Source organism: Mustela erminea, chromosome 11 (assembly GCF_009829155.1).
Source record: "Mustela erminea isolate mMusErm1 chromosome 11, mMusErm1.Pri, whole genome shotgun sequence".
In the NCBI taxonomy this organism is placed as follows: Eukaryota; Metazoa; Chordata; class Mammalia; order Carnivora; family Mustelidae; genus Mustela; species Mustela erminea.
This window is the reverse complement of record NC_045624.1, coordinates 84,509,831-84,528,179: the sequence shown is the minus strand read 5'-3', so window position 1 is coordinate 84,528,179 and position 18,349 is coordinate 84,509,831. Positions and strand designations below refer to the sequence as shown.

General features: G+C 35.8%; 1 protein-coding gene across 8 annotated transcripts in view; it reads left to right on the top strand.

Annotated features, from left to right (window-relative positions):
- The window catches only part of PHTF2 (putative homeodomain transcription factor 2), a 120,376-nt gene that overhangs the window by 79,762 nt on the left and 22,265 nt on the right, over positions 1–18,349 (top strand). For 5 of the 8 annotated variants that reach the window (XM_032304072.1, XM_032304070.1, XM_032304071.1 and 2 more), the window contains 4 exons: positions 111–275; positions 10,486–10,672; positions 12,528–12,683; positions 17,432–17,650. In XM_032304072.1, the coding sequence (XP_032159963.1) occupies positions 111–275; positions 10,486–10,672; positions 12,528–12,683; positions 17,432–17,650 (727 nt within the window). Of the gene's footprint in view, positions 1–110; positions 276–10,485; positions 10,673–12,527; positions 12,684–17,431; positions 17,651–18,349 lie in introns of those variants that run through there. The other 3 variants (XM_032304074.1, XM_032304073.1, XM_032304078.1) reach the window with 2 other exon arrangements.

Below are 18,349 nucleotides of genomic sequence, written 5' to 3'. Positions count from 1 at the left end.
TGTATTAAAGTTCCTGTCTTTATATTTGGTCATAATTTTGAGTGTGCTACCAACAGAGTGGTTGTTAACATTTTAAAGCCACCTTCCGCTCTTAATCTCTTCTGATCAAGGAAATTAAGAAAAGCAGCCCATTTGGAAGTCCATAGGGAAGGAGATGGTTCTAGCACCACAGATAACACACAGGAGGGAGCAGCTCAGAGCCACAGTACCAGCACCTCTTACAGCGTGGGCACTGTCTTCAGAGATCTCTGGCACGCCGCTTTCTTTTTATCAGGGTTTGTATTTATTCAAGGCTTTATATGGCGTAGAGATGCACTGTCCCTTTTCTGGCACTTCAGTCTTAGGTAATATAATATTAATGACTTTAGCTATGATATTCCCATTATGGATTTTGTTTTGATAAATTATGCTATATATAGATAATGGAATAATAGAGACCATAAAGTTTACCTTGGAATCTGTGTAAATATACCTGTGTGAGCATGAGTGTATATACATCAAAGTATATCTAGTTGGGATTTCTTGATTTTTATTTATTATGTGATTTCTCAAGTACCACCTTACTTCTATTAAATTATTCTGTTTTTATCGGCACTATGGTCAAATTGGGCTTTTTGTATAGTTTGTATCACAGTAAACATTTACCAAATAGGAAAATGTAATTATGGCAAACTGCAAAAATAAACCTAACTCAGTCTTGTATTATTATTTTGAAAAGTTAATTCAGAACATTTCAGAGTTATTTTATTAGTTTACATAGACATGTAATAAATGTAAAAAATGTTAAGATGGTATGATCAAACTACTGAGTATACGGAGTAAAACCAAGTATAACAATAAAAGTTGCTAAGTTAATAAGTCAAGAAAAGGGATACTGCACATAACTATTTTGAACACTTTTACTAACTCCTCTCCTAATATAATTATTTCATCCCCTTGTGATTGTGCTTTTATGATCAAGTTTGTCTTATATTGGAAAATTAGGCAGTTGTATCCTGGGGTATTTTCATTGCTTGTAATTTTGAGGGAAATTGCACAAAAACCTAATAGTTTGAAATAACGTGGCATTAAATTGGATCCCTTGACTATTCCAACCACCTCTTCTTCATCCAGAAAAGATTTACGTTTTATTTTGTTCTGAATTTGAATTGCATTCTGTTTTTTTTTCTTTTAATAAATAGCTCTCTTTTCTGACAGTAGGATATGATAATTTTATCTCTGCAAAATCAGTGTCTTACACACATATCGCAAGACTTTCTGATGAGATGAGCAGTTATAAAATAAATAGCACAGTGACTGTGTTTTGCTTTGGGGGAATCATTTAGTTGTTTTGGTTGTCTTCTGTTACATAGCATTCAAAATGCCCCTAGATCAGTAGGTTTTAGTGCCTTTGGATTTCTGCTGTGTTTCTTTAGTCAAATGAGATTCACACTTCAATTTTCTTCCTTTGGGCTGTAGAATGACCTTGACTACCAGTCATTGATAATGTAATGGCTAAATCCCTTTGGATTTATTCTCTTTAAAGTGACAACTTTATAATCTAAATGTTTTTAAAGTTGTACTATTTTCAGCTGTTTCATTTGGAACTGGTTTGCTAGCATATGAATGAGAATGTTTTAAATATTAGGTACAAAAAGATCTTAAGAAAAATGTTAATTTTGGAAGTTCTAAATCGAGTTCTGAAATCTTGATGATGTCTTGTTCTTTCAAGTTTGGATAAGTTAGCCTTAAACTGCAAGATCAGCTGAGACTTAAAATTGTTTCTGGTGATAATAAATTGAAAAGCTGGATACTTCCATTAAGGTATCTGAATTAGCATCACCCATGCAAAAATAAATGTATAGCCCCTCAGATGGCTAAGCTTTGTGTATAGTGTCTTTTGGTTTTCTAGATGTTAGGAAGAAAACTACTATTTTTACATCCTGTGTTTATAAGTTGGAAACGCTCTATTTATAATTTCTAAGTACATTTCATTCTTAAGATAAAACTATTTTTTTAAACAAGACATGTTTCTCATTTGAAAAAAAATAGTATTTATGTAAAAGAACTCTATGAAACTAAGAAAACAAAGCCAAAGAAAATATCAATTTACAAAGATGTAGAAATCAACCATATATCCTAAGTATTTAGTACTTTAGTTTTAAAGAATTGTAGTCTCAAATTAGCATAATTATAATATCTACTAAAAAGATTGAGTAGGAAGAATTATATCTAGATAGTATATCTCTTCAGCATAATACCTATTTTGGAATTCTATTTTTTTTGCATGTCCTTTAGGATTAATTTCACCATCACAATATCACTGAAAAACAGTCAATATAAATTGACTTGGCAGATTAGAGACAGATGCCAGAGTAAAACCAGGCCACATGTTAACTCACATGCCTAACTGACCTAGCCTTTATTATTATTATTTTTAAAAGACTGGCGGGTATTTGGGGGTTGGGGAGAGTTTGTTTTTAAAAGATTTGTTTATTTGTTGTGAGGGGGAGTGGAGGGGCAGAGGGAGAGAGAATCTCACTTAAGCGGACTCTGTGCTGAGTGCAGAACCCAGCACTGGGCTAAATCCCATAACCCTAAGATCATGACCTGAGCGGAAACCAAGAGTCGGACACTTAACCAGCTGTGCCACCCAGGTGCCCCCTGACCGACCTACCTTAAATATTGCTGTCCCACTTAACCTCCATATTGAATGTTTTTAACAATTAAATGAAAGTTAAAGATTTAATAAATTGGCTTTCTTCCCATAATGGAGTATACTATATAATGTAAGTAAGAGTGGTATGTAGTCCCACCATAAATTTTTGGTACAGGGATTAAAAATTTGGTTTTTAGTGACTGCAGTTTAAATAGTTCAGTCATTTAAACAGTAAACTAGGTGAAGTCTGTCTCCCATAGACAAGGATGAAGACCTTGTAAATGTCCGTATATCCCAGATTTTTAAACTTATGCCACAACTAGATAACTCATTAACGTTGCTGTAGCCACTCTGTTTTGGAATTGGACTAGTTCTAGAACAGTTACGGGTACCATACATAAATCTGGTACATAATACATAATTTGTTGCATACCTCTCAAACTTAGCTGTTGTAGAGGATACATAGGGAAACATACAAACCCATAAGTCTTTGAAAGTCTTTGTTAGCATATCTTCAAGGTGTATGCATAGCTGCACACAGCTGTGATGGTAATATGTAGGCTCCTGTGTCGTTTTCTTATAACTGAGATGGTATGCATTCTGTTACTCTAGCCCCCCCGCACCCCGCTCTCTTATAGAAGTGAGAGCAGGACTAGAAATTGCATACCATGTTTTAGAACAAGAGTTATTTGCTACTGTTAACTTTCCCCATAACCACTCTCTAATGTCCTTTAGTACTGGAAGGATGATCTTCAGTTGGCTCTATTGATATACCCCTGAGTATTTTCTAGAGCACCAATAAATACTCTCAGCTTCTTTCCCTGATGAGGTTTTTCAAATAGAAACATACTGGTTTTCTTGTTTGATACAATACATTTGAGATTTCATAAGCTAGTAAATTCTTTAAAAGTTATATTAACTCTTCAGTTAAAGTTTTCAATGTTGAAAAACACATCCAGTTTATGATTTATTTATGGTGCAGGTTGTACATTTATTTGCCTTTTTTCAGACAAGACCAAAATCATCATCCATCTCACAAAGGAACTACACTAATTAGACTATTTAAGTTTCTAAAAGTCATTTCCTCCTATGTGTATTTGCGACATAGAGCTATCCTTCCTGAATGGCAAGCATAATACTTTAAAGAAAATTCTTGGTCATGCCAAAGATTAAGGCAGTAGGCGAGTTATAGAATTAGCTCTGAAGTTATAAAACATGGCAAGCCTTAACCATGGTAGTGGAATTGCACATTGTTTCTTTGCAAATGCTTTTTGTTCAAAATCCAATGCAGGAAATACTTCTTCTATCACAGAATAAGTAAGATCACTGTAGATTTGTATATCTCCTGTTTTCAAGGCAGTACTCACTGCCCACATGCCTGTGACTCATGGTGTTTGGGTTGATCTAAGCAAAAATTGTTAATTCTGCTTTTACTAAATGAGTGTATTACATGCGTTCAGTGTAGCTGTCAAAAGGTAGATATTTTTGTGGATAATACTAAGAAGTACCATTTTTTTCTACACTGCAGTATTTTAATTCCTGATACCAGCTTCTCTCTACCCTGTTTTTAATTTAGTTTTATTTCATTTATTTTTTAAAACAGCCCAGTACGGGGCTTGAACTCATGACCCTGAGATCAAGACCTGAGCTGAAATTTAAGAGCTCAGGATGGATGTCTGACTGAGCCACCCAGGCGCCCTCTTCCCTGTTTTTTATTTTTGGTAGAGAATGATGATTTAGAAGTATATGCTTACTTTAAAACCAAAATGCTCTTCACCTTGCTTTACTTTACTTTTGTACATTTTTAAAAGTTGATTTAAACGAAGTAGCTTCCCTTTAAAAAATAGTCTAATTAGAATTTTACAATATTAGTATTTTAAGTAAATCTCTCAGTCCCACTGCCTTTCCCTAGTATCTTTATGCTCTAAAACAAGGGAATGGGTAATTAAACATCTGAGTCTTGGTAACCTATGTTCCTTTTGAGAAATAAATATTGTTCTGTGAGGTTCTTAATTTCAGCTGTTAATGTCACTATGAGCGAAGCAGCACTAGACACCACCCAGAGCAGGCATGGGCTCTCCCATTTAGCTCTCCCAGCTCTTTGTCCTTTCAGCATTTTCCCTATGCTCAAATCCAGAATGTCCCAATCGGGTACAAATCAGTTGTACTTTAGAAAAGATACAATTTTATTTTTTAAATAATTTCAAACTTACAGAAAAGTTGAGAGAGCAGTGCAGAGAACTCCCACATGTCTTTCACTCAGAGACCCCATTTAAATTCTGCTGATTGTCCCTATTAATAGCCTTGTTCCTTCTCCAGAAGCTCTAATCTGGGATCTGCGCTGCATATAGTGGTCATGTCTCTCTAGTCTCCTTCATTCTGGAGCAGAATCAGCCTTTACTCAATTATATGGTTTTCACATTTTTGAAGACTACAAGGTAGTTACTTTGCACAAAGTCCCTTAATTTGGGTTTATGCCCCTGGTCAGGATTAGACTCCCTAGTGACTTGTGAGTCTGGAATGTGCTAGCTCTTCCCAACTCCTAGGTCCACATTATCAGTTGGTAGTTGAAATTGGCCATGGTGGGGTTATTTACACCATGGAAATCAGGGAACACCACAGACAAGGAAGGACTTTTTACCTCTGGAGAGCTAGTTGTTTAACAATTAGCAGCATAATACTGAGTTAGTAGTGTGATGTTTCTTCATGAAACCCAAGTTATGCAAATTTGGCAGGAATATCATAGAAGTGATACTTAGTTCTTCTCATTGCATCCTATCAAATGGCAAACAACATAAAATTTGTCCCCTTACTGGTATTTACATTAATCACTTGATTAATGGAATATCTGCCAGATTTCTCCATTGTAAATTTGTTTTTCCCTTTATAATCAACAGTGTCCTGTGTGGAGACACATTAAGATTATAAAAAATAACTCATTCATCATCCCACCTTCACCTTCTAGTTTTAACATGCATTGATGATTATTACCAGAATTATTGCTATGATGGTTGCCAAGTGGTAATTTTTTTTCTAACTCCGTCATTCCTTCTGCATTTATTGGCATTTTTCTGTAAGGATAAGCTTTCCCCTATTTATTTACTCATGGATTTCTATTTTATTCAATTTATTAATGTCATTATTCATTTTGATGATCAGATTGGCCTAAATTGGCCAATGGAACCCTTTGAGCAGTTTGTCTTTTTTGATTTGTCCCTTTCATTCTTTGTTCACTTTCTTAGTTTCTAGGGCTGCACAATGTTTTAGGTTCAGTTTATCCTTCCTCTGCCTCAGCCCTGGAGTCAGTCATTTCTTTGAGGAGGGTGGTAGAAAGAGAGCAAGGTAGAGAGCAAGAGTGCCAGAAGTGCTTATTGCTGTTGCAGTGTTACTACTTTTAGATCTTGGGGCTAGAGCTAGGAAGTTTGTGTGTGTGTGTGTGTGTGTGTGTGTGTGTGTGTTCCTCTACATTTATATTTACCTCCGTATTTAGATGTATTATAAGCCATGGATTTGCAATGATAGCTCCAGTTCAAATATAGTACCTCAAAGTTCATTTGAACTTTGTCCTTCTATCTTCCTTCTCTACCACTGAAAAACATGGTTCCCATTTGTCCTCCATATTGATTCAGTTAATCTCTGGATGTAGCCCCTTTCCAACCCCATTGGGCTGCGCCTGACACCTTGCCTAAACTTGTCTTCGAAGCAGGCGCCATTCTTGGTTGTTGCTAGGTTGCCCTTGCCGTGCTGTGGCCACGGTTCTCCTGCGAGAGGTATTACTACCAGCTATAGCCACCTGCCTCAATTTGTATTTTGAGCTACTTTGTAAACTCTGAGGGTGGTATGTATATTTAGTATTTTCTTTGTCCTTTCAGCTTGGTTTGCAACTTACCTGCATTTTCTTGAGAAAAATCAGCAAGAAAAACCAACTTACTGTTCAGGCCTAGGAGTGTCCTGTGTGCTTTGAGGAGATAGGAAAGAAACAACCCAGAGGAGACTACAAGTAGGCAGAGATGAAGAGAGGAGGGGAGATAGCTGAAAGGTGTGTGCAGTGGGTACTACTAGGGCTTACCAGTCTTGACCGGTTCCTGTAATGAAGGTGCACATTCCCCTTACAAAATCCCTGAAGCAGGACTTACTACTGATTCCATGCCCTTTTCACAAGGCCCTTATCTTTTTGCCCTCTAGGGTTCTGGTTCACTCTGCAAGTTTTCAGCCACTTTTTCTACTCTGATTACTAGCCTCCAGGGAATGTTTTAAACTGCCTAGTGATCTAACAGGTTTCCTAAGCCCTTGAGGTCCAGCATTTCTGTCCTTCCTCCAAAATACGGTTCTCCTCTTGCCTATTCCCATTAATGGTTCTACCAACTTTCCAGTCTTCTTTTCCCTTGTTCACCTCCTTTCCCCCGTTTTTCCAGTCCAGTGTAATTTCCAAGAATCTTCACAGATACCTTTCCAGCGCACGCCTTCTCTGTCTTTTGAGTTTCTCATTTCTTTGGGAAATCAGGAACTTTACCTCCCTTGGTCTTTTTCTACATCTGCATGTTGTACAATGTTCAAGCCCAGTGTAATTTCCAGGAAACTTCATAGATACCTTTCCAGCACATGCCTTCTCTGTCTTTTTTTTTTTTTAATAATAAATTCTTTTTTTTTCTTAAGATTTTATTTATTTATTTGACAGAGAAATCACAAGTAGGCAGAGAAGCAGGCAGAGAGAGGAGGAAGCAGGCCCCCCGCTGAGCAGAGCGCCCGATGTGGGGCTTGATCCCGGGACCCTGAGATCATGACCCGAGCTGAAGGCAGAGGCTTATCCCACTGAGCCACCCAGGCGCCCCACATGCTTTCTCTGTCTTTTGAGTTTCTCACATTTTTAAGATATTAGGATCTTTACCTCCTTTGGTCTTTTTCTACATCTACACATTACACAAAGTAATGGGGATAATTAGTAGTTGGTGTTTTTATCACTTTTTATTTTATTTTATTGTTTTTATTTCTTTTATTACAGAGAAAAGGTACAAGTTTTCTCTATACCTTTTATTTTCTGTTTTTGCCCTTCCTCCTCTCTAATCCATTTTCCTCCTTCCCTGTGCCACTGTTTTTTGTTTTTGTTTTTGTTTTTTGTTTTTTTAAAAGATTTTATTTATTTATTTATTTATTTGACAGTGAGAAACATAGCAAGAGAAGGGAACACAAGCAGGGGGACAGGAGAGGGAGAAGTAGGCCTCAGGCTGAGCTGGGAGCCCGATGCGGGGCTTGATCCCAGGGTCCTGGGATTATGACCTGAGCTGAAGGCAGATGCTTAACGACTGAGCCACCCAGGCGCACCTCCCTCTGCCGCTTTTAAGTGGTCTTTGTTCTGTGGCTCTTTCCCTTGGTCTTGCCATGTCTCTTAGGGTTATATAGAAAGAAAAGGGTCAGAAGACAGGACTTCTGAACCTTGGAACTCTGTTGGGATGTGTTCTGAATTATCAGAAAGCATCAGAGTTCTGTGAAGCATGTAGGAAGTGAGGTCTGTCTGTCCCCTTTAGTAACCTTGCAGGAGAAGGTCAGAAGGGAGGGGGTCTGTTTGCATAAAACAAAAGCTTTCTAGGCTTTGATGAGTGTGTGAAGAAGAAATCCTATCAGGGACTATCCTCAGAATTGGGGGATAGGCAGTTGGAGGTGGTATAGAGAATATAATTAACCTCATGGTCAGAAAGTCTGTATTCTAGTGCTAGCTTTGCCTCTAGGTGGTTGTGGGACCTTACATAAGCTGCTTAGACCTCTTTATATTTCTGATCCATTGTTTCCAAAATGACCATTTAGAATAGGTGAGGTCTACGGTCCTATACAGTTAAAGATTCCAGTAGGACTGAGTAACTCTAGCGTTAAAGGTAATTCTTTTGTGCATTTTTTTTTTAAGATTATTTATTTATTTATTTGAGAGAGTGGGAGCAGTTGCAAGCATGGGTGGGGAGAGGGGCGGAGGGAGAGAGCTGCAGACTACCCTCTGAGCAGGGACTTCCCCCGCCCTCCCGCCCACCACCACCCCTACTCGGGCTCATCCCAGGACCCTGGGATCATGACCTGAGCCAAAGTCAGACACTTAACAAACTGAGTTCTTTTCTGAGTTTTGAAATTTTTGTTTTTTTGACTTGTATGAAGGCAATCTACTAATTTTTTTTCCTTGCAAAATGGATACTCTGCAGAAAATTCGAGGGGATTTATTTAAGTAAAGTTAAATGCAACTGCTTTTCAATAAATTTCATGATACACTTAATCTGCATTGAGCACATTTTAATTTTGTGTGGGGCTTAAACTGTATTTCTACTAACCATTTCTTTTGGATAGCTATTCTTTGACCCACTGTAGTCTCTGAAGAAGACCCCTCCAGCTTTAGCCTATTAATCAAAATGTCTTATTTATTACTTTCCTTGTTGTATTTTGTATATTGAAAAAATTAAGTTCCTATAAATGAAGAATGTCATTTGTAGCCTTTTAGGTAATTAATGGCTACATGATAGTACTATTTTTTTCAGGACTATTTCAGTGGGTGAAAGAAGTTACTTCTTTATTTTTTTGGTTTTCTTCATTTCTACTTCTTCCATTATTTAGAAACTTGTATTATAAAATTTTCCCTTTCTTTCATATTTTTATGTTAGAGTAGGTCCTATAGCTCCTTTGTACACTAAAATGAATTTATCAGATATATATATATATATATATATATATATATATATATATATATACTAAAAATATTTGGGTAAATGGAAGTGTTAAAGCCAAGTTAAACCACTAACTGCAAATTAATCTAATTATAGAAACTGTGATAAGGGGCACCTGGGTGGCTCAGTGGGTTAAGCCGCTGCCTTCGGCTCAGGTCATGATCTCAGGGTCCTGGGATGGAGCCCCGCATCGGGCTCTCTGCTACGCAGGGAGCCTGCTTCCCCCTCTCTCTCTCTCTCTCTGCCTGCCTCTCCGCCTACGTGTGATCTCTGTCTGTCAAATAAATAAATAAAATCTTAAAAAAAAAAAAAAAGGAAACTGTGTTTATTTTTTAAAGATTATTTATTTATTTATTTATTTGACAGACAGAGATCACACGTAGGCAGGGAGGCAGGCAGAGAAAGAGGAAGGGAAGCAGGCTCCCTACCCAGCAGAGAGCCTGACACAGGGCTTAATCCCAGGATCCTGAGATCATGACCTGAACTGAAGGCAGAGGCTTTAACCCACTGAGCCACCCAGGTGCCCCAGAAACAGTGTTTTAAATAAAACGTTACAACACATTGTTGACATAATAAAACTGGCAAAATTTTGTTCATAGATTTTGCACAAAGACCAAGTGATTTTGACCATGAGTCGTTTGGTAAGTTAGGGCATGTCTCTTAGAATTGCTATTTATTAAGACTTAAAAACCTATCAGGTAAGCTGAATGAGATTTACATTGTACATTGATTTACAATTATTGATTTATTTTATATGATAAGTATTATATTTCTTTTTTTTTAAGATTTTTTTATTTATTCATTTGACAGAGATCACAAGTAGGCAGAGAGGCAGGCAGAGAGAGAGGAGGAAGCAGGCTTCCCGCTGAGCAGAGAGCCTGATGAGTGGCTCGATCCCAGGACCCTGAGATCATGACCCGAGCTGAAGACAGAGGCTCAACCCACTGAGCCACTCAGGCACCCCTATAAATATTATATTTCTAAGTTACTTATTATAAAAAAATAAGGTAGCCATTAAAATTCTGAGAAATAACTACCAGATTTATAACTACCAGATTTAATTATTAACAGATTATAATTTCTCTCAGTAACGCATCTAAAATAAGCAGGTCCACATAACATGCTTTTGCAATTTTTTCTTTTTAGATCAAAGAAAGCAAAGAATTCGATTGATAAATCAACAGAGACTGACAATGGCTATGTATCCCTCGAAGGGAAAAAGACTGTTAAAAGCAGTGAAGAGGGAATCCAAAGCCATGAACCTCCGTGTGAAACTGTTCGGCCAGAAGAGGCAGCCTGGCACCCAGGAACACTGAGGAACATTCCCAGCAAAGTAAGTGTGATTTTTAAAATAGTTTGCTTGTATTAAGGAGGGCACGTATTGCATGGAGCACTGTATGTTATATACAAACAATGATTCTTAGAACACTGTATCAAAAACAAATGATGTACTGTATGGTGACTAACATAATAAAAGAACTAGAAAGGTAAATAAAACACAGGTTTGAACACACACCAAAAAGATTAAAATAAAAATAAAAGTTTGCTTGTATGATTTTACATCAATGGATGGAAAGTGACTCAGACATTGGAATCACCTTTGAATTCTGTATTTGCTCCAGAATTTATTCTGTGAGCCATTACACATCACACTGATAAAACTGGAAATCAAATAAAGTTACATGAATAAATTTGATTTCCAGTGTAACATGGCATCTTCTGAATTGATTGACGCTCCAATTTTTCCAAAATGCTAAGGCACTTTATAATTTATAGTTGATGTTTGTTGAACCTTGTCTTCTCGTTCCTCATTTGTGAGTGTGTGCGAATTTGTTTAAATGGAACATCTACATTACTTTAGAAACTGAACTAGAAATCTGACCTTTCATTCTTATTCCCCATAAGAAAATACTACCTTGTTTTTTCCTACCTTCATTACCTTTGGGGTCAACACATTTGTTTTTAATTTGGAAAAAAAAATCTTATTGAGGATATAGTAGTTAAGAATAACAACTATTTGTTTACTTTTCCAAAATAGTAAAGATATCCTGCATTTATCGTAACAAAGCCTAATGCAGTATCATCTCTGTCTTTGTTTCATTGAATTTTTTGGGTTAAATAGTTTTTTCTTTAAAAATCTTACAGTAAATTGGGGCGCCTGGGTGGCTCAGTGGGTTAAGCCTCTGCCTTCGGCTCGGGTCATGATCTCAGGGTCCTGGAATTGAGCCCCATGTTGGCTTTCTGCTCAGTAGGGGAACTGCTTCCCCCTACCTCTCTGCCTACTTGTGATCTGTCTGTCAAATAAATAAATAAAATCTTAAAAAAAAAAATTGAGTAAAAAAAAGTTGTGGACAAATTAAAAATGTTTCTGTTAACATGTAGAAATGTGAGCATGAACATTTGTGTTGATTTTTCAATTTTGAGTGAAGTATGTGCTAACTACTTGGCAATCAATACATGTGTTTTCATTACCGGTAGCTATACAATCAATAGCATGGGGCTGCAGTGAAATAGAAGCCCTTACTCTGATTTTAGATTTTTAAAGCATTTAGCTCTCTGATAATGTGAGCCTCACATCAGTATCATCACTCAACAGATTAGTTTTAGTCACACAGCTTTCAGACACATTTTCAGCTATTTGTTACCTAATAAAGTTGAGAGCAACATGAAAATATCAATAAAACTTAAGCTCTGGGGCTCTCAATTTCAGAATTTCCAAAATCTGGATGTCTCATACAAATTGATATGCACATAATGTTGTCTGTGTTACATATACAACTCCAATTCTTCCTGCCTTGTGTCATTATTAAATCACTGATGGCATTTGGGGTTTGTAGAAATAGTTTAATTAATTCATCTCCTTTTTCTCAGCTTCTTTTAAGTGGTCTCTTTTCTATTTTTATCCTATTTTATATACTTAATTTTCTAAGCTATTTCAGATCCTTTCCTGAACAGAAATGTTATAGGACAGTATTTGACAAATGGCTGTTGAATTATTCTTAAAGTTAAAATAACAGTATAGTCACTAATGTAAAACATTTTTAAAGAAAATCAGGTAATACTACTCACTTTCAGGTTTTTGAAGATATTTGAAGGTTTACCTGCATATACATATAATTTAATATTTTATAGTTTTAAAGTTACAGTCATAAATTACCACTAATTCTCTTTGTGTACTCCCAACTTAGGATACTCAAAGGACAATAACAAATGTCTCTGATGAAGTCTCCAGTGAGGAAGGTCCTGAAACAGGGTACCCCTTACGCCGTCATGTGGACAGGACTTCTGAGAGCATTCTTCGGAACAGAAAGTCACACCATTATAAGAAACATTACCCTAATGAGGTATATACTTTATCCTTATGTATATGCAAACATACCTATTTTATGAGTTACTAATTTACAACTTCTTTCAACAACTGAATATAATTATCAAAGTAAATATTTCCCATCAGTATCAATTATCTTGTTATATTTGTTATATGATCTGGATTTATAGAGTAACAGTTTTAGATTTAGGTATTACACACATGACAGAGTGCTACACATTTGTATTCATTTTGTGCAATATCTCTAAAGACTCATACTTCAGTTTGTTTACTTTTAAAGATAGCCATCCTAGAGAGACACTTTGTGAACTCCTGTGTTAGTCTTTTTCACAATTTGAAAAGCTTTATAGCTTCTGGATCATAGCAGAGTTATTCTAAGTGACTTTCTTCATGTTACTATCACTAGTTATTAAGTCATCCATTCTATAAAATTCAATTCTTGTTTCTTCTTTGATTCTGTCTTTATTAATATTTGTTTTTCTCTAAACAGTTTTATAACTTTATCACGTCTCTTGAAGTTATCACATCTCTTGAAACCGTTTCAACAAAAAGAATTTCATTCAAATGTATTTTCAGTTTTTATTCTAAGGACAGAACATTTCATTATCTCACTTGAAGGCAAATATCACTTATGACACTTTTTTGATAAACATTGCCTTCTCTTTTTAGATGGTATTAGAATTTTTTTTCTTGATGATGTAGGACATCATTTGAAAATGATCATTTGAAAAATCATATATTATGCTGTGCTGGAGTGTGAATACCTTGATTGTTTTAAGCTGAGAAGAGTTACTTGTTCTTCATACAATCTTCTCTGTGGTTGAATCTCTATGCAATCTTAGCGGTGACTGTGGCTGTGTTTCTTCTCTCAGTGGCTGCCATTAGACACAACTAATGCCACTGTGTCTGCTGATTGCCTTCACTGAGATCATCTGATATACTGTCCCCTGTTCCTTGTGAAATTCAGTCTTGTGAATTTCTCAGTCTAACACTAAGTACAGTCAGAAGCCAGTTTGTACCGGAAGGGATTTAGGGTCTTCTATAGAAGGAGGTCTTCACTCTCCGATAGATAAATTGTTTGGGTTTGGAAGTACTTTTCTCACCCCAGAATCTTTCCCTTCTTGGTTTGCAGCTATACGTTGAACTCTTGAGATTCTTGAAGGGCAGATCAGTATCCTACTGACCTTATCTCTTAAATAAATATGTTGCGTAAAATCTTCTGGATTTTAAGCTAAGTAACACCGTTAATTAGCTAGTAGGCATTGATTGTTTTAAATCTTTTTTTAATGATGTAAAAGACTACCTAAAAATAAAACCTGGTCTTCAAATTCTTTATCTGCAAAGTAGGGAGCTTTAGACTAGAAAATATTTTAAAAGCTACATTTCAGTTCAAGAAGATTTTGATTCTCAAATCAAGCTTAACCTCAGGGTATTTTAAAAAAGCAAAAGAAAAACTCCCTAGAAGAAGTAATATTGAGACAGGATAGAACAGTGTTGTAGTGTTTTTTACAACTTTATGTATTTATTATTCTGTTCACTTCAAATTACTGATGATATTTTTCCTTTAAGGGTGAGACACAAAGAAAGCATTTTGGAAGGCACTTTGTTTCTGGGTAGAACTTGTGGTCTTCACCATAAAATGACTGGTTAGGGCACAGCCATTTGTTTTAAGCCTCCCATATGTCAGTATCTATAGATATACTTTTAGGGATTTTTAGTTTTTCTGGAAGAATCATCCAATCTTCTGGTGGTGTGGGAATAGTAGATACTATACTAAGCAGCCATGGTGTTTGGCATCAAGGGGTTTGGGGGCATGAGGTGGTGATCTTGCCATTTAGTGTGTAGACTTTCACTTAACCCCCCATTCCTTCTACCCCTCAACTCTCCCACCCCGACCCCTGCCCCAGTTTCTTCCCTTTTCTTCTATCTGCTGTGTATATCTGGTTGTCTTCTAGTCTTCTAGTCTCCTGGATGATGGTGGTGGAGTTATTTGATTATCTGGAATAAGAGGTATCCTGTGGAATTAATAACTTCCTTTAAGCATTTACCCTATTTCCTACTCTCTCCTGTTTTGTTTAACTCTACAAGTATCTTTCAGTTTTTGTTCCTTATTGAAACTTAGCTTTTCCTCTAATGGAGGTAGCATTTGTTGGGAAGCATCATGAAGAAACCATGGACTTGGACTCAGAACGTTTAAGTGACTTTGGAAAAATTGTTTAACTTCTCTGATTCTGTGTTTCTGTGTCTGTACAGTAGAGAGAGAAGACTGCCCACGTCAGATTCTTAATATTAAATAAGATTATGCACAATTGCCTGGCACAAAGCATTAATGTTATAAATTCTTATTCCCTTCAAATAATTTTTCTCCCCTTAATTCGATTATATGCTCAGTTTTAGCTATCTGTCTAAAGATTTAAAATAAGCAGACCGAACCAAATTAAATGAGCTGTTAACTTGGCTATTTTCTTTAATTCAAAAATTTCTGATTTTTAGCCATTTTTCAGTGGTTTTTAGTGAAATTCAAAGTGACCATTAATCACCTAAATGTTGCAGGCAAAATTCTGTTTGACATATAAGTGGTTATAGGTCATAAATTTTAGATTTTACATTTGTAAAGTGGCCCACTTATTAATCAGTATTTGGCAAGATACTTTTATAAAGAAAGATATTTCCTTATCCCTGAAATCACCCATTAGTTTCAGTTAAATAATCATGAGGCCTTTAATCTTGTTTTTCTGTATCTGATTAGCAAGTCTGCATCAGAAATTAGTCATAGATAATAAGTTAGCTTTACCAAAATTTTTTAAATTAGCGATTATTTACTGGTTACTTAATACTTTCTGTACCTTACTACCTAATGAAAACAGTTGTGATAGAAACTGTGTTTGCTTCAAGTACTCTGGTTGACATTAATGAATCAAACATTTTTGGAGTGCTTTTTATAAAACAAAGCAGACTCATTCTTACCTTTTTTCTTTCTGAAATTCTTTTCTTTGAAAACATTTTTACTTCTTGTTCAAACAACTAATTCTCCTCCCACAAATAAATCCCTAATCAACACACTAAATATATATTCATGGTGTCCCATTCTAATATCAGTAAATTAGTTATCAATCACCTGTCTCATTCATTCAAGATATTTTGTTACGTATGGTAAAGGTGGCAAAAAAAAATTGGTTTTTGTCTTATGTTGACTTACAGTGTATTTGAGAGTTACGACTTGAGAATATTAAATACATCAACATTTAATAACATAGACAGTATTATAGATGCTGAATAGCATTGTAAAATTTATTGTCATGAAGATAAATAATAATACCTCATTTTAGGGACAAAGGGAACACTTTGAATAGAAGGCTTCAAAACTAACATTTGTGGAGCCCCTGGTTTGTATTAAAAGCTACAGTCCTCATTTAATATTCAGTGTATCTTTAAGAAAATAGTTTTATCCCCCATGGCCAGAAGACTAAACTAAGGATCAGAAACAAGATAAGCCAGCTAGAAAGGGATAGAAATGGTGTTTTCCTGACACTTGGTTGAGGAGGCTGTAAAGGAAGGTAGGATACAAGGTAGACACCTGATCAGAGGCTAGAGGGACAAAGAACCAGCTGTGTTTAGGGGCCAGGGAGTAGCCCAGTGTCACTGGAGAAGGTTGTGGTAGGGACGAGTGGAGAACAAAGTCCAAAAGTAGCATATTTGAAGACAAGGCTGCTGGTGAAGGAGTTTGAACTTTATCCAGAAGAGTGGTGGAAGCCAAAGGATGACTTTGGTCAGAGAAATGGCGGGGAGGGGCGCGGGACAAGCTCACTTTAGGAAGATTAATCTGGAAAGTAGGGAAGGCCTTTCAGAGAGGGGTCAATTAGGAGGCTCTTTAAAGCAAACAAGGCATGGGTGATAAAGCCTGAACTCTGGTGATATCATGAGCAGAAGAAAGGGATACATCTAGAACATTTTAAAGGTAAAATTGACAATCTTAGTGACAGAGGATAACTAAAAACAAATCTGAAAATTTCAGCATACTTGGCTATAAGGATGGCTGTTACCATTCTTTATTCAGTAAAAGTTATTTTGAATTATTAAATGAAACTTTTACTCAAAAGTACTTATTTTGTACAATAACAACTTCTAGGAAAAAAATAAATTGATTAGAAATTACCTAACTTGTGCCTTTTAGTTTTTCACTTCTGTAGCATAGATTATCTCAAATACATGAATTGGCAGTTATCTTCCTGGTATGGATTATTTATTAATTTTACATTAATTTATTGAACTTCTGTTTGAAAAACTAGAACAGTAGATACATGAAATCTACTCTTGCTAAAAAAGAGAGTAAGAAAATAACTCCATAAACATATCAGTTAAAGTTGGTTAATATTTAGTGATAATATAATACCAATATATATCCCGATAAAATAATAACCATGCAAATCTAAGCTAGTCTCTGCCTGCCTGAATTTTGAACTTTGTGTAAAAATTTAGGAGGAAACAGGCACTACCTTTGCACGCAAAACAGCACTTGAGCTGAGATGTGCAATCAAATAAATTTTTTTTCTTTCTTTTTTTTTTCAAATAAATTTTGATATGAGGAAATTTTGTTACTCCTTAAAAACTAACATATTTTTAATGTTTGCTCTCTATTTCACTGTCATTTGACAGTGTGTTTGTTGTTGTAGCAAAAAGTAGCAATGTATGGTTCTGATAGAATCCTTTGAGTTGAAAAGGGTACATAAATTGTATTAATGTCAAAGAATATCTTGATTTCAGGATGCCCCTAAATCGGGTACTAGTTGCAGCTCTCGCTGTTCAAGTTCCAGACAGGATTCTGAGAGTACAAGGCCAGAATCTGAAACAGAAGATGTATTATGGGAAGACTTGTTACACTGTGCAGAATGCCGGTCATCTTGTACCAGTGAGACAGATATGGAAAATCCTCAAATTAATCCAAGTGTGAAAAAAGAATATAGAGACGACCCTTTTCATCAGGTTGGTTTTAGTATTGGGTTTTTTGGGGCTCTCAGTCCAGCTTTTTTGAATGTATGTACACATTTTATAGAGGTGAAAAAAAGCTTACATTCAATTAAAATAATATTCCTGTGATTTTTTTTTTTCCTTCTGGCTTCATTGGAGCATTGAATTTCAGTATTTATATTATGGTTGTATCTTTTGCCTTGCAAACTTATGTTCCTGAGAAGTTGTTGGTAAATGGAGTTTTATAAGTCAGATTGTGTTTAGATGCATTAGTCCTTTTCTCATTCAGCATACTTCATGGTCATATCAGCACCCATGGCCTTAACTCTGCCTCTAAGACCATAATTCACAAATCTCTATCTCATGAATATCAGATTTCTATCTCTCAACAGCTTTAGCAATGCTATCCAACAGAAATCTAATGAGAGTCATATATATAATTTTGAGTTTTCTGGTAGCCTTCTTTAAAATATTTAAAAAGGTGAAATTAATTTTAATGTATTTCACTTAACCCCATATATTCAAAATGTAGCCAGTATAAAAAATACTAATGAAATATTTTACTCCTTTTATACTACATCTTCAAATCTCTTGTGAGCCCTTTGAGCACATTTGATTTGGACTAGCCACTTTTCAAGTACCCAATAGCAACCTGTGAGTAGGGTGCCATATTGGACAGCACATGTCTATGCCATATCTTTTTTTTTTTTTAAA